Below are 15,841 nucleotides of genomic sequence, written 5' to 3'. Positions count from 1 at the left end.
AATCTTAAGCTTCAAGATCTCGAGTAAATGTGATGTTTATTTATGTTACTTAATAACAAGTAAATGAGGGATATCTACAAATTTTGATGGTACACGACTTTTTATTAACGACAATTTTGATCAGATGCTGACATTCAAGGAAAAGTGAGCAAAATTTATTATTTTAATTTTTCTAATTGTATCAACTAAATTTTTATTTATATTTTGTTGTTGATTTCAGATTATGGTTTCATTTATATTTTAACTACTATCAGTTGTTAGTTTATCATATTTTTTTTGATATATATAGTGTGTTTTATTTTTATTAAATTATCAATGTTTTGAAGTTCATATTCTTTGATTTTTCAGTTATCATTTGTTCAATTTAGCTTTAAAGAAACATTTAATTTCTTTTTAAAATTTATTTTTTCCTATAAATAGACTACTGTTTTTAAGGTTAATTTTTGAAATTTGAATTATAAGTCTGTTTCTTTAATTAGACATTGTTTCTATAAATATGTAACGGTTATATTTTTTAAAAAAATCGCTTACTTCCTTTGCAGTTATAGATATTTATTTCTGAGCCGAGTGTGTCCTCCATAGTTTTTTCTGATGTAAGTATTTCTGATTCGATATTTTGTTCGAATTATGATAGTTACTTATGTATTTTTTTTCAATACGAATGTTAGTTTTATATATTTTTATTAAAAAATACAACAATTGAATATATCTTTCACACGATAAAACATAACAGTCAATCATTATTTTAAATTTAAATTTTGAAGTAAACCATTATTGTGTTTGAATTTAAATTTTGAATGCTTTGAAATCTTGATGATTTTTATGAGATGCTTTGACTATATTATTTGTAATTTTAAGGATGCTTCGAGTCTTCGACTATTATTTTTGTACTCGAGTTGCATATCTAATTCAAATTGTGTTTTGTATTTTTAGGTGAAGAGCTTCTTTCAGATTCATTTCCCTACAAGGAACTCTTGAATGAGATCCTATGAGAAGTTGAAGGAAAGGTATATCTTGCACCGTTCTTTATCTATATCTATATATGTAAATATCTTAATTGGGATCATATGGGAAATTGATCTCTATTCGATTCACTGATGTATATTTTTCTCCTCACCATTTTGTTCCGTTAATCAACTCATGTGTGCTCTTATGTTAGATACCCCATCTTAATCCAGTGATTAATATCCGCTTGGGTAACCCAATCTGAGTGTGATTTTTTTCGTTAACGATTCAGGTAAACTTTCCCAATTTGGGTTTTCTGTAAGGCTAATCATCTAAATTAATTTGTTATTTTTATGGTTTACCATTGCATAAGTTAGTATAATTTGTTGACAAAGTTTTGTTTTGGGGGATAGTAGTCATAAATTGAGTAATATTCAAGGTTTATGTGTTTTTTATTTTGATTCATTAGGTGTTTATTTTGGATGGTCCGGGGTTTTTGGCTGCAACTATGTTGGACAGAGATATGCTTGCTATGGCTGGAAACAACATTGTTGTGCTTGATTTTAAATTTTAAATTTTGAAGTCAATCATCATTTTAAATTTAAATTTTGAAGTAAACCATTGTTGTGCTTGATTTTAAATTTTCAATTTCGAAGTCAGTTATTATTTTAAATTTAAATTTGAAAATTTGCCATTAATATGTTTGATTTTAAATTTTGAATCTGTAAATTGAATTTAAATTTGAAAGGTTAGACTTTCCTAATAAGTTTGCTTGATTTATGGGATTGGATATTAGTTATTTGATTTTCAGATTTTAAATTTTAATTTTTGAAGCCTATCATTATTTTAAATTTAAATTTTGAAGTAAACCATTATTGTGTTTGATTTTAAATTTTGAATGCTTTGAAATCTTGATGTTTTTTTATGAGATGCTTTGACTATATTATTTGTAATTTTAGGAATGTTTCGAGTCTTCGACTATTGTTTTTGTACTCGAGTTGCATATCTAATTCAAACTGTGTTTTGTAATTTTTGGTGATAAACTTCTTCCAGACTCCTTCCCTTACAAGGAACTCTTGAATGGGATCCTATGAGAAGTTGAAGGAAAGGTATATCTTGCACATTTCTTTATCTATATCTATATATCTATATATCTTGAATGGGATCCTATGGGAAATTGATCTCTATTCGATTAACTAATGTATATTCTTTTCCTCACCATTTTGTTCCGTTAATCAACTCATGTGTGCTCTTATGTTTGATACCAGATCTTATTCCAGTGATTAATATCCGCTTGAGTAACCCAATCTGAGTCTGATTTTTTTCGTTAACAATTCAGGTAAACTTTCCCGATTTAGGTTTTCTGCAAGGCTAATCATCTAAATTAATTTGTTATTTTTATGGTTTACCATTGCATAAGTTAGTATAATTTGTTGGCAAAGTTTTGTTTTATGGGATAGTAGTCATAAATTGAGTAATATTCAAGGTTTATGTGTTTTTATTTTGATTCATTAGGTGTTTATTTTGGATGGTCCGGAGTTTTTGGCTGCAACTATGTTGGACAGAGATATGCTTGCTATGGCTGGAAATTGGTACCATGTCGGTTGGTTTTGCTTGGCAAGGTTAGACTTTCCTAATAAGTTTGCTTGATTTACGAGATTAGATATTAGTGATTTGATTTTCAGATTTTAAATTTTAAATTTTGAACTCAATCATTATTTTAATTTTTTAGCTAATAGTTTGATTGACTCGGTTGTTAGATTTGTGACGATGCGTCGGACAAACAACATTGGAATAAGATACAGCCTTGAGCCTTGGCAAGTTAACACATTAGTTAGGGTTATGAAGTTTTTCATGGCACCGACACATTATTGAGCAGTAGCGCATCAGGTTAGTGATATTAGACTTTGTGTCTTGAGAAATTTTGTATATTGATTGATGTTTGAAATTGATTGTGAGGTCTTTGATTGTGCATTGTATTGCTGATTGATATATGAGATTTTGTTGATTGGCATAAGGTATTAGATAAAATGTGTTTGAAGTTGTGAAGATAAATAAGTGAGACGTGTGTAGTAGATATTAGTGAGTGCACAACACATTAGTTAGGGTTTTGAATTATTGATACAGGTTAGTGATGTTAGAGATTATGTTTTGAGAAAGTGTGTAGATTTATTGATGTATGTGTTTGATTGTGACACCTTTGATTGCGCATGAAATTGCTGGTTATATGAGATTTTGTTGATTGTAGACAAATAAGTTTGAACAGAACTTATTAGATTCACATTTAAGTATAAAAAATGAGAGGTTGTTATAAACTCAATTATATACTGAACGAAAAACTGAAAGGAAAAGGAAAAAAAAAACAATTTAACACAAAGAAAATGAGAGAGAGAGAGAGTTGCCACATTTTTTAAAACAAAAAATATAAGGTAATCATGCTTCTAAAATCTACTATACTTTTTAATAACATTTGGTGGAAAATGGACTATGTTGGGTAGGTAGTCAAATATGGTTTTTGGGTCAAAACGGCTCTGTTGGGTTGACTCGGGACACTTTTATGAAAAACTTTATGTTTTTGACCTTAATAAACCATTTTTGTAGATGACCAGTGTATATCTCTACTTGAGGAATTCTCTAAAGTTCCAGAGCCGATTGTTTCATAGAGCTGTGAAGTTGCTCTAAACATACTGGATTTTGAACGATCCGGCAAACCATTCGAGGTACTTGGAAGATTAAGTTTCGCTCATTTTATACGAAAAATGTATCGTGTTAAGAGCGATTAGTTTAATCTATGTTTTCTGCAGTACATCTTTATGTAGGCACCTCAATTGCAGGAGGCAGCATGATGGTTTCACTTTGTTGTGTGTTTTGTTACCATTGAGTACTAAATGGCATACATTTGGATAGAGTTTTGAATGATTTACTCAACAGTATTATTTGAATGTTTTTTTAGTGTGTGTGTTTTATTTATTGATTAGCGTATCGTATTAGGTATGAATGAATACCATTAGCAAGTCAGTTTAATGCCTTCAAAGTTAATGGATTTTTTTAATAAGCAAGTGATTATTTGAAAATGGGAACAATCAACACTAATTAATATCCATGTTATTAATTTGTTATATTTCGATTGGTCATGATTGTTAAAAAAATATATAATGTATATTTAATGAATAAAGTTTTTGTTGTTTATATTTTCTTATGTAAACTTTTAATTAATTTCTAAATTTAATTAAATGAGTTTGTTTTGTAGGTTCGAACAACTCCATGCGTATATTTTATTATAATAAATAAATGTTTTTTTTGTTTCTTGGGTCATTCAATGAGGCAAGTTTCTGCCTCTGGTTCTTGCCCGAAGTTTCTGACCTTACTCGCAACCCATTAACTATAACTTTCAATTCAAAACAATTATAAAAAAAATTACATTCGAAAACATGTATTTTTATTTTATTTAATGACATAATTCAATTAATATAAATTAAATTTTTCTACCCGCGAAGTTCGCGGGTGATAACCTAGTATATATATAAATATGATAAATAAGAGCTGATGTGTTATGATGTAAGGGCTTGGAAAATGATGTGGCATCACCATAGGCACTCTAGAATTTGGTTTTGGCTCCAAAATTCGGGTCATAAAAATTCGTGTATATGGGTTAACGCGGGATCCATTTCCTTTAATTTTGACCCGACTTCATTTGTACGATATCTGTGCTTCTTTTCCAAAACCCTAGAGAGCCTCCATCTCCATTCTCCTCCTGCCGCTCTCCTCTTTTCCCGTTCCATTTTCACAACAAAAAAAACCCTAATCGCAATGGGCGAACTTGGCCGAATCTTCGTCTACAACACTCTTGATGGTGGCACAGGTATGCAGTATTTTCTGATCGAATTATAGTTTTCTGTCTTCTTAATCCACATTTTAAGATCATATTTGCTCTGATCTTCGATATCTACTGATTTTATCTGTTATATGATTTCAATGGACCTTGCAGCGGTGAGTATTTCAAGCCGTTCAACGTCACCGCCAACGAAGAATGCTTATTTCCGCCGGAATTCACTACCCTTGAGCCACACCTCAGGTACTTAATTTCCATCATTTATAATCCATGTATGTTGTTCTCATCACTTTCATCTCATCTCAGATGTGGCCTAATTTGGTCGCCAAGAGCAAGGACGGTGGGGCTGATGTCATTCAAACTTATGTATTCTGGAGTGGCCATGAGCCAGTTAGGCAACAGGTAGTACTCTCTCTAATTTTATGTATTTGCTAATTAATTGGGCTTATGCTGTGTCTTTTTTTAGTATAATTTTGAAGGGATATATGATTTTGTCAAGTTTGTTAAATTGGTGGGAGCAAGTGGCCTTTATCTTCATCTCCGGATCGGTCCATATGTTTGTGCATAGTGGAACTTCGGGTCGGTCTCAACTTTTCCCCTGCCTGCCTGGCTATCATTCTGTTTGTTTACCATCAATTTATTGCCCTTTGCAGGGGTTTCCCTGTGTGGCTTCATGATATTCCTGGAATTGTATTCTGTACTGACAATGAACTCTTTAAGGTAAGGTACAACTGGACCTCCTCATCATTTTTCTTTCATCTCTTGCTTCTGTGAAACATAGTTTTTTGAAGATCCTTTTTTTTCATAGTCATATATTCTTTGAAAACCACCATAGTTGGAAAAACATGCCCCATGTGAGATAATGGACTACTGCTTTTGTGAGGTTTATTATTTCTTTGTGTTATGAATTAATGGCCACACCATTTTATTGCAGGAAGAGATGAAACGTTTTGCTAAAAAATAGTAGGTTTGATTCGAGAGGAATCTCTCTTCTCTTGGCAAGGTGGCCCAATCATCATGCTACAGGTTGTTTTAAGTTTAGGTATAATGTATCATATGCAACCTAGACATATAATACAAGTTTTCATTAACCGACACTTATTTAAATATCGAAACAACATTACATTTACATTTACATGCCACCTGGATATCCATTTGGTTTTGTCTATGCCAACTCTAGCCAAAAAGTTGCTGAAAATGGTAAAAAGACTAGATTTAAATTTTTGTCACTTCTAAAGTTGTAAAGTGACAAAAATTACCCTTAATCCACTCGAATGTTTTTTTTTTTTTTCTAATTCTATGTACATTTGATCGTTTTTAGTAAAATTTGTGAGAATTTTATCAATATGCAATTCGAAATATAGCTAAAGTCTCAAGTTAGGGGCAATTTTGTCATTTTAGAATTTTCTTCAAGTTTTTTTTTTTTTTTTTTTGCCTGATTGGCATAAAAGGGAATAAGATCTTTCGATACTTGGGTGTCCTCTATTTTTTATGATTACTTTAGTTAGATGGTATAAGTTGTTTTAGAATTGTAAATGCTTATTCTCCTTTTTTGGCATTTGTTAGTCATTGGCTTTTCATGACTTGAATTTTTGTATCAGATTGAAAATGAGTATGGAAATATTGAAGAGTCTTATGGCCAAAAAGGAAAAGACTACGTAAAATGGGCTGCAAAAATGGCTGTTGGACTTGGAGTTGGCGTCCCATGGGTTATGTGCGAGCAAGCTGATGCTCCGGAATACATTGTACCTTCCTACTCTCTTGACTTTACTTTCAATAAACACTATTCAGAGTTAAAAGTGGCAATTTTGACATGTTCACATATGAATGGGTTGATTCGTGTTTTATGTCGATCGGGTTAAATGGGTAAATAAAAGTTCAGCTTAAAAAAGTAAATGGTAAGGTTCAACCTGGTCAAAAGTGTCCCTAAGAGCATTCACATTGGAGCCTTTATATACATACGATCTATATAATATAGAGGGGAGAAAAGCGAAAACAACAAAAACACTACTACATTGGAATCTCTAAATTAGAGAAAAATATATAGAAACTAAAGTACACCTCTATATATAGAGGCTCACATTTAACCCTCTATATGTTTATTGTGAGTGTGTAGGAAGGAGAAAAAAACTAAGAAAATAAGTGTTTGTGAGTATGATAGAGATAACGATAGAGAGTTGGATGTGGGAGGTTTTTGAGAAATATTTTTTAGAGAAAGGTGTGTTTTTTAGTGTTATTATATAGATAGAGATGAATGGCATAGTTATCGATTGCGCCTGTTGCGAGCGCTATTGCGTTTAGCGATGCGAAGCGGACTACCGGCGCTAAGTGGCTCTAGCGACTGAAAAGCGGGAAAAATAGCGACTCGGCACGTATTCCGGCGGCGAATTCCGGCGCCGGTGCTGCAATTCTGCCGGAAACGAGGAAGATGGAAATCGAAGGCTCAAATTGATAGGAAAGAAAGAAGAGATACCTTGTTTTGATGGCGTTCATAGTAGTTTTTCTAGTGCTTTTCTGTAATTTCATGGTCGTCGTCTACAGAATTGGAGTTCTGAGATTTGGAGTTCTGACGGCGGAGGTAACAATTGGGTGACGATCCAGCTATTTTAGGTTTAAATTAGTTTGTAGTTTTACAATTTAACCCCTCAATCTTTCTGTAGTTTACATTTATTCTCTAACTTGTAATTTTTTAAGATAAAAAAAGTAAAATTAGTTTGTGCATTTTAACATTTACCCCCCTCTATCTTTACTAGTTTACATTTGGTTCTTAAACTTACAAATCTATGAATATAAAGTATAAAATTAACATTATAATATATGTATATAATTATAAATAGCTATATTTTTATTTTTAAAATTTTCTACTACCTTATCGCTATACACAAAATAGCGGGCGCTATTTCGTCGCTATCGCTACGTAGCATATAGGTCGTCTGTCGCTATTGACCGCTATTCGCTATCGATAACTATGATGAATGGTCGAATGTGAATGCTCTAAGTATATATTTAATGCATGATATACCCAAGAAATTTAGTTTTTTCATTGAAATGAATTGCTTTTGTAATCATATTTGATACACGAGTTGTTTATAAGAATTTTTTAGTTTGGACAAAACATGTATCGGGTCAAACCAACCTAAACCGTTTCAACTGACAAAAATACCCCTTTTGACCAGTAACCAAACTACATTCAGACAGAACCTAACTTGACAACCTGATTTTGTTTGGACAGTAACCAAACTCTATTCTCCCCACTATTTCCTGCAGATAGATGCCTGCAATGGATACTATTGTGATGGTTTTAAACCTAACTCCAACGAAAAACCAGTACTTTGGACAGAAAATTGGGATGGATGGTATGCAGATATCAACATTTCATTGACAATTGCTAGATGTTTTGGAAGCATTTTCTACCTATTATTACACTTTTGGGAAAAAGTTGTTTTAGAAATTAGAATGCATGGTTGATATATCAGATTAAAAACAAATGTTGTGTAAAATCCTAGAGTTTTTATCTTTACATTATGATGGTCATTGTTTAAGTTTTCATAAGTTATAATAGTCAAATTTTTATAATACATGCTCCACACCATTTTTATAAGTTTTGACTTTTTAATATTTATTTCCAAGGGCGTGAGGCGGAAGAGGTTGAGCCCATACTAGATGCACTGCCGAATCTAGAACAGTAAGTTATCACCATAAGAATTAATTGACGATGGTAAGTTATATTTGTTTCCGATTTTATTTTTATATATTTTTTTGAATATTTTACTAAATTATAGGTACATATACTGCTCTTTAGCCGATGTTTACCTTAAATCCGCTCTTTTACCACATCGTGAGGTCCGTTTTTAAACATTTTTTAAACAACCTTTTACTAGGAAGCTCGAGACCGAGGCCTTACTAGAGTCAAAGGGTGTCAACTACACTTCTATAAGACCCGTTTATATCTACGATCCATTGAACTACAACCCTGTCGAAGAGTGGTTTTTCCATAGGTTGAAAGCGGGCCGACTCATCCCCATTCCCAACTCAGGTTTGCAAGTATCCCAACTCGGTCACATAAAGGTTAGTAAAAGTGTAAAACTAATAATTATTTTGTTTGACTTCAAAAGTCAAACGTCTTGATGAGTCAAATTTGACCAAATGCAGGTTTTGGCTACAGCTTCTATATAAATATGCTCCACACCATTTTTATAAGTTTTGACGTTTTAATATTTATTTCCAAAGGCGTGAGGCGGAAGAGGTTGAGCCCATACGAGATGCACTGTCAATCTAGAACAGTAAGTTATCAACATAAGAATTAACTGATGATGATAAGTTATATTTGTTTCCTATTTTATTTATATATATTTTTTTTGAATATTTTACTAAATTACAGGTACATATACTGCTCTAAGAGCCGGTGTTTACCTTGAATCCGATATTTTACCACATTGCGAGGTCCATTTTTCAACATTTTTTAAACAACCTTTTACTCATCTTATTCCATATAACCAAGTTGATATAATTGAATATGCTACAGATTGATGCGGTTGACCCTAAAGGCCGACACAAGGGGAATCTCGAGACCGAGGCCCAACTAGAGTCAAAGGTGTCAACTACACTTCTATAAGACCCGTTTATATCTACGACCCGCTGAACTACAACCCTGTCGAAGAGTGGTTTTTCCATAGGTTGAAAGCGGGCCGACCCATCCCCATTCCCAAATCAGGTTTGCAAGTAACTCAACTCGGTCACGTAAAGGTTAGTAAAAGTGTACAACTAATAATTATTTTGTGACTTCAAAAGTCAAACGGTCTTGATGTGTCAACGTTGACCAAATGGAGGATTTGGCCACAACTTTTATAAAAGTTTTGGGGAATGAAAAGCAAGCAAACAAGTGTACAACTTTTCGGGAGATAGATATGTTACTTTCGATGGATTAGCAAGAGCTTGCGCTAAGGTAAATCTTGCAGGCTGGTGGATTCTCTGAGCCCGAGATCATTCACTATAATCCTAAGGAGTTCCATTACGGTAAAAAGAAAGCATTTCCATTACAGGGCCAGGTAAACACCAACTTATATATACGTGTGGAAAGTCAACCTTGTGTTTGACTTTTACCTAGGGGCCTAAAGTTTTTAAAAATGACCCGACCCGATACGAACCGATTTTTTTACTTATATACCTAGGGGCCTAAAATTTTAAAAAATGTTCCGCACCCCTATGGAAAAATTCCTAGGTCCGCCACTGAGTATCAAGCTTAATCATCCTTTGATCGGGTAGGTTTTCAACTTGATCTATGTTAAGTTTTTGATTCAGCTAAGATTTCGTGTTTTATTATGCAGATATGCAATGACAAAGATCAAGCAAATTCATGGTTTCGTGGCTTAAAACTGTACTTTACTCGCTTTGTTGTTTTAAAATTAAGGAATTTGGCTTGAGTTGTCATATAAGTTTAATAAATTTTGGCCTTATTGAGTTTTTTACACTATAATTTGTTTAACCAAGTGATATTAAGCGTATAATAATTGATTTTGTTATGTTTCATGTTGACATATGTGTGTAGATGGTCTGTATGTATATAGTGTGTTTCGCTACTTCATTTGGTTTGACCTTTTTTTTACTTTTTAAAAAGGTATCTTGCTATTCTTTGTGATCGATTGGGTAATAAAATACCCACTTCAAAATTACAACTTTTAATTTATTTAAAGAACACCTTATTAGTTAAACTGTTATGTAAACCAAATTAATACCTTACTCATTTCTTAATAAAGTATACATTAAACTAATACTTCATCTGTTTTATTTTTTTGTTTTTACTTTTGAAGTCTACCTGCTTTTTACAGAATATTTTACTATTCTCAATCCTACACATAGTACATAATTAAAAAAAATTACACTCATTGTTTACATTATTTTAATGGCCAACCAGTGAGTATTCACGGGTGATAACCTATATTATTATATACGATTAACATTGAATTATTGCATATATGTCTTCACAAATTTTTAGAAAAAAAACCCTTTTAATTAAATTAATAAAATATTAATATCCGTTAAATATAGCAACCCGTGGGTACCACGGGGAATAACCTAGTATTTAAATAAACAATATATAGGTTCGGATCACACATCTTAAATCAAGGGCGGCTTTGTTGTTTTCTTGCCTTTTTAATCCGATTTCATCTTCCCTCTTATCATCATCCAACTTAATTCAATTCAATTAATCAAGATCAGAGTTTGGCTATATATAGGTTCGGATTAAAACAGCTATATAATACGCTGGATAATCTTCGTGTTTAGATGACTGGTGATGTCTCAAATTCTTAAAAGTAGCGTTTCAATTTAACATATCTAATAATACGTGGTTAATAATTGTAATGTGTTAGTATATACTTTGGTTTTCTTTTACTTTACTTTGCTAGTTAATGTTATTATTGTTGTTTCACTTGTTTGTGATATCTTACTTAGGGTGAGAGGGGCACTCCCTTAAGAGGGGAGTCCCCTCTCTTACGCATAATCAATCTTCGTGTGCCACGTCAACTCTCCTCTTAAAGACTTAAACTCCCCTAACACCCTAAATTGATGGCGGCACTCCCCTCTTAGGGGACTTGGTTTTTTATTTTTATTTATTTTTGTTTTTTTATTTGTTGTAATTATGCATGTTTATAAAAAAATATTAATAAAAATTAAATAAAATTTAATAAAAGACATTTCAAAGTAGAAAATAAAAATAAAAATTAAATTCAAACTAGAAAATTAAAATTACATTCAAACAAGAAAATAAAAATTACATTAAAACTAGAAAATAAAAATTTTAGAAATCGCACGGCCACCCGTACTTGTTAGCGATGTCGCGCTTTCGGGCGAGGAAGAACGGCAACATATTTGGCGGAGCATCGTCGTGCAGCTTGAGGAATGTTTTCATATCTCGATCGTAATTGTAGTTTTTCATCGTCTCGCGTTGTTCCGATATGAGCTCGCGAGCCTCCGACTCTCTTTTCTTCCTCAATTCAATCGCCTCCAATTCCATCGCGTGCTTCGTTTCTTTCATGGCGGTGTACTATTTGAGTTGTGCCGCCAACTCCATTCTTCATAATGGACTTGTCGCTCATTGATTCCATAGTATGCTAGTTTCTCGGCTTCATCATATCTTCATTTAAGGGAAAAAGTATAAGACATACAACAAATTAGCTATTTACCAAATAATGAATATTAAATGGTACAAATTAACATGTAAACTTACATATATTGTAGTCGCTTCTTTAGATATCCAACTTTCTTCCGCATCCCAATTGCATAGAATTCTATGAAATACAATCTGATCATAGCATGACATTCTCAAGGAACAAAAAGAAAAAAACACCAAAAAATGGACACACAAAGATAGTTAATCAGTATTTTCTATCCAAAGCAACTAAAAACAATTTAATAAAAAGTAGCTTAAGAAAAAAATTACTTTGGGTTCATAAAATACCTGTCTCAAATCCAAATAAGTATATGTAGAAGCATATGTGATGAGTTGACAGGTACATATGACCTACAACATATCAGGCAAGAATAATTAGAAACCAAAAGAAATGTGCCCTCGTTTACCACAAGTAGGGATGGCAATGGTCGGGTATGGCTAATCTCATACTCAGTGGCGGATCTTGCATGTTGAACATGCCAGGCCGAAAGACATGGGCACTAAAAAAAGCCCGGACAAGCCCGGGCCAAACATAGTATATATAAAAAATTTCGATCGAAATACGGAAAATTAGCACTACGGCCGAAAAACTTACCCGGGCCGTGGCCCTGCCACTACACTTCTAAGAACCGCTCCTGCCCATACTCATACCTGGTTATAAACCATATCCAACGCAAAACCAGTTGGGTATTCATCGGGTAATTACCCTTCGAGTACCAAACAAACTTGAAGTATAAAATTCTCTTGTAATGCACAATTGAAATCTTGAACAAGGACCTAATATACATAAAAACAAAAGTTAAACATAGAGAAATATACGCATGTAAATCTGTATCTTAATAAAAAAAACTACTATTCATAAATTTTGTACATTCTATGTTTTATCCAAACCCTATGAACTTACTTGCATCTACAAAGTCACAATAGTGAATACTGTGTGAAGATTATCAAATAGAACAATAAACCATGGAAAAAAAGACCTTACATGGTTCCAAATCAAACCTGGGAGAGTCAATTATTGTTTTGATATGCCGATTAGGTTCGTGCAGGTAGAAGGATATACAATTATACATAAGAAAATTAGATAAACATAAACTATGGATTAGGCGAACTGAATTACAAAAAAAAAAAAAAAAAAAAAGATGACTCACTATTTGTTTGTCTGTCTCCGGCTCTCCCTAATCGCTGATTCAATAAATCAATTGCAAGTGCGAAGCTTAGTAGCAGACTCTGGTTGTCCAACAGCGATTGCAGAACAGACATAATCAACTAAGAAAACATGTCTTGGTCGGGTCATGATGTAAACAATGGATCCAAAATACAAAAACGAGATGGTATTGTAGATGAATCCATAACCGACTGATGTCGCAAGGTTCATATGCGATGCTTCGATTAAGAATACAATCATAATAGGAATCAAACAAAAGGTTAATAAGAGAATAGCCGGTCTCGTCCTCCCTCCTTTTCCCGCTCATCACATACAATTTTTTAGTTGCCGCTAAGAGAGTTTTAGGTTAGATTTAAAATTTGAAGTTTTTGACTGGGAAAATACGATTAATAACCGCTAAAATAGTGTTAGTTTAGGTTTAAAATTTGAAGTTTTTAATTGGGATAAAGGAGTTTAATTGGCCCAAAAGATTTAAAATTTAATTGGATTTGTTTTTTTAAGAAGTTAACCGGGTTTTATAATATACCTACATATTAAATTTTCTATTATAAATTCAACTAGGTTTATTATGTTCGCCGCGTACTTCTTTTGTTATTTAGTCCGTGTTTATTTGTATTTTGAAATCACTACGAGTGCCTTGCGCACGGAACCACTGACAAAAATTAAAAAATTTAGATAAAACACTAAAAGAGAACCTAAAGAAAATCAACCAAAAAAGTTATATGATAATGATGTTCGTATGAAACTCATGGTCGCATCGCCATGTAGCGCGCTATAGCGGTCGCTATAGCCGCTATTGACAACTATGCCTAAGTATATACTATAATTAAATTTTAAATCACTTCATATGTACAAATATAAAGCATTTTTCTTTAATTTAACTAATACGTAAAAAATATATAGCATTTGATTTTTCAATAGTTTTCTTATTAATAGATTCTATAAGCCTACAAATATTTTTTTTTACTTAATTTCCTAAAAAAAAAACCATTTGACTTAAATTTTAAACTTAATAATTTATTTACTTAAAATCTTTAACAAACAAAGGTTGTTTCGGTTTAAATTTATTCAAATCCCAGCCAATCTGTTTTTTGAGGTAAGTTTTATTCAACATTTTTAATACATTATCATGTTTCCTAACACCCATTTTCACTTTACATCAGTGTAGTTAAGCCCTCACACAAAAGGTGTTGGGTTTTAACCTCAATTTAGGCGTTGAGTAAATTTAGGTTCGAGTAAAGTAAGATTACATTATGGTCATTCAAAAAAAGTGAAATAAATATTAATTTACTTAATTTATATGTGGTTAATATCTACACATATTGTATATTTTTAAATATCTGTAGGTATTCATTTGTCACGTCATTTCTAACAAAAAAAATATATATATATGTATCTACTTAATTTGTCTATATTTTATTTACAAATATATGTGTTGGTAAAGATAATCAATAACCCACACACACATATATTTTTTTACATAGGTGTAGATAATTTATCTACACATAACAAAAAATGTCAGATGTGTGAGTAATTTGTTATTAATGACTCTTCATTCTTGGGGGGAAATTTTCCCACCATTGTCAATTGTCAAATGTGGATAAAACAAATTACCAACACATATTAAATGTTAGTTATTATGAAAATATATCATCAGTCATTACCTACACATATAAAAAATGTGTAGGTATTTACCCACACATTTACATGTGTTGGTAAATTATGTGTAGGTAAACACCCTGATTTCTTGTAGTGCGAGCTTCCCTCGGACGATGTCGCTTGACGCTTGTCTCGCCGTTGTGTTCTTTGTGGCGAGGGGTCTTCGTTCATATCGGGTATGGAAGGGTCCACGTCAACGGGCTTTCTTTTTTATGCCGAACCTTCCCCTTCCTCACCCAACAATGGGACTTGGGCCCATTTGTCGTGTTTTCGAACGACCTCCCACGCCTCGACATGTTGAAAACCGTTCGGAAATCTCTCTTTAAATTCTTTTAAAGCGACTTTCATCACGTCGAGATCCTTACATTCGCTTCCTCGTGTGCGATCCTACATGTTATAAAATAATAAGTGTTAAAAAAATATGAACTTAGTAAAGAAAATTAAAAAATATACGATGTTAAAAATATAATTTTTACCGCTTGTTGGTATAGGCCGTTGAAAAAGTTTATTTTCGTCAGTATCGGGTTCCATTTAGACCGTACTTGATGCACGGTCCGATTACTTCCACCAACGGTGGCGTTAAAATGATCTAAAATCTTACGCCAAAAACTATCGCGGTTTTGTTGATTGCCCTTCTTTTTGTTGGTAGAGCAATGTACCCACGCCTTCGCCAACGCCTCTTCTTGGACCTTTGTCCATTTTGCGCTCGTCATTTTTCCCTTTTTATCCCGAGCGTCATCTTCTTCGTTGCCCACGTCTTCATCCACATTATATTCATCGTCCTCGTCCTCGTCGCCCAAATTTTGAGTTTCGGGCACTACCTCATCGTCCTCGTCGTCGTAAATAGGTAGAGGACGTTCAACATTTCCTCGTGTAGATGGAACTTGTGGGCATGGTTGCAAAAGTCGCTAGGCGCTCCCTAGTCGGATTCGGGAATACTCGGGAAGTACTCGGCTTAGGCGGAGATTACTCGGGGAGTAATTGGCCTGGGAGACCAGTACTCGTGCCTCGGCAGCCTACCTTGTAGCGAGTACTCGGGGAGTACTCGGATCCTAGGCGGGACTTT

At 33.1% G+C, this 15,841-nt stretch overlaps 1 protein-coding gene and 3 long non-coding RNA genes across 17 annotated transcripts; 2 read left to right on the top strand and 2 right to left on the bottom strand.

Annotated features, from left to right (window-relative positions):
- The first annotated feature begins 1,917 nt into the window (after nucleotides 1–1,917).
- LOC110918370 lies at nucleotides 1,918–3,892 on the top strand. Its single transcript, XR_002581267.2, has 6 exons — nucleotides 1,918–2,054; nucleotides 2,214–2,284; nucleotides 2,461–2,567; nucleotides 2,706–2,835; nucleotides 3,547–3,665; nucleotides 3,750–3,892. It is a non-coding gene; the product is annotated as an uncharacterized LOC110918370 (long non-coding RNA).
- A 517-nt stretch (nucleotides 3,893–4,409) lies between these two features.
- Nucleotides 4,410–10,359, top strand: LOC110915693. Of its 13 annotated transcripts, XR_004888679.1 has the most exons (15): nucleotides 4,410–4,807; nucleotides 4,934–5,020; nucleotides 5,084–5,179; nucleotides 5,244–5,356; nucleotides 5,431–5,497; nucleotides 5,712–5,803; nucleotides 6,379–6,522; nucleotides 8,045–8,133; nucleotides 8,408–8,495; nucleotides 8,659–8,845; nucleotides 8,930–9,060; nucleotides 9,159–9,220; nucleotides 9,303–9,491; nucleotides 9,569–9,825; nucleotides 10,105–10,299. It is a non-coding gene; the product is annotated as an uncharacterized LOC110915693 (long non-coding RNA). The 13 variants fall into 13 exon arrangements; XR_002579165.2 differs by having other exon boundaries at nucleotides 9,569–10,299; XR_004888678.1 differs by having other exon boundaries at nucleotides 9,303–9,523; nucleotides 9,607–10,299.
- A 1,285-nt stretch (nucleotides 10,360–11,644) lies between these two features.
- LOC110915695 lies at nucleotides 11,645–13,885 on the bottom strand. 2 transcript variants are annotated; one of them, XR_002579174.2, is made up of 6 exons: nucleotides 13,100–13,885; nucleotides 12,934–12,950; nucleotides 12,544–12,725; nucleotides 12,237–12,299; nucleotides 12,006–12,099; nucleotides 11,645–11,912 (listed from the first exon to the last, which is right to left on the bottom strand). It is a non-coding gene; the product is annotated as an uncharacterized LOC110915695 (long non-coding RNA). The 2 variants fall into 2 exon arrangements; XR_002579173.2 differs by lacking the exon at nucleotides 12,934–12,950 and having other exon boundaries at nucleotides 13,100–13,880.
- Nucleotides 13,886–14,269: 384 nt separating this feature from the next.
- LOC118490211 (glutathione S-transferase T3-like) lies at nucleotides 14,270–15,627 on the bottom strand. The gene is made up of 2 exons (XM_035987613.1): nucleotides 15,252–15,627; nucleotides 14,270–15,162 (listed from the first exon to the last, which is right to left on the bottom strand). Exons 1-2 carry the CDS (start codon nucleotides 15,486–15,488, stop codon nucleotides 14,986–14,988), a joined length of 414 nt encoding a protein of 137 aa, XP_035843506.1. The 5' UTR covers nucleotides 15,489–15,627; the 3' UTR covers nucleotides 14,270–14,985.
- Nucleotides 15,628–15,841: the final 214 nt, after the last annotated feature.

The sequence above is a fragment of the Helianthus annuus genome, chromosome 3 (assembly GCF_002127325.2).
Source record: "Helianthus annuus cultivar XRQ/B chromosome 3, HanXRQr2.0-SUNRISE, whole genome shotgun sequence".
NCBI lineage: Eukaryota > Viridiplantae > Streptophyta > Magnoliopsida > Asterales > Asteraceae > Helianthus > Helianthus annuus.
The sequence above is the reverse complement of the archived record's forward strand: the minus strand, read 5'-3'. Positions and strand labels throughout refer to the sequence as shown.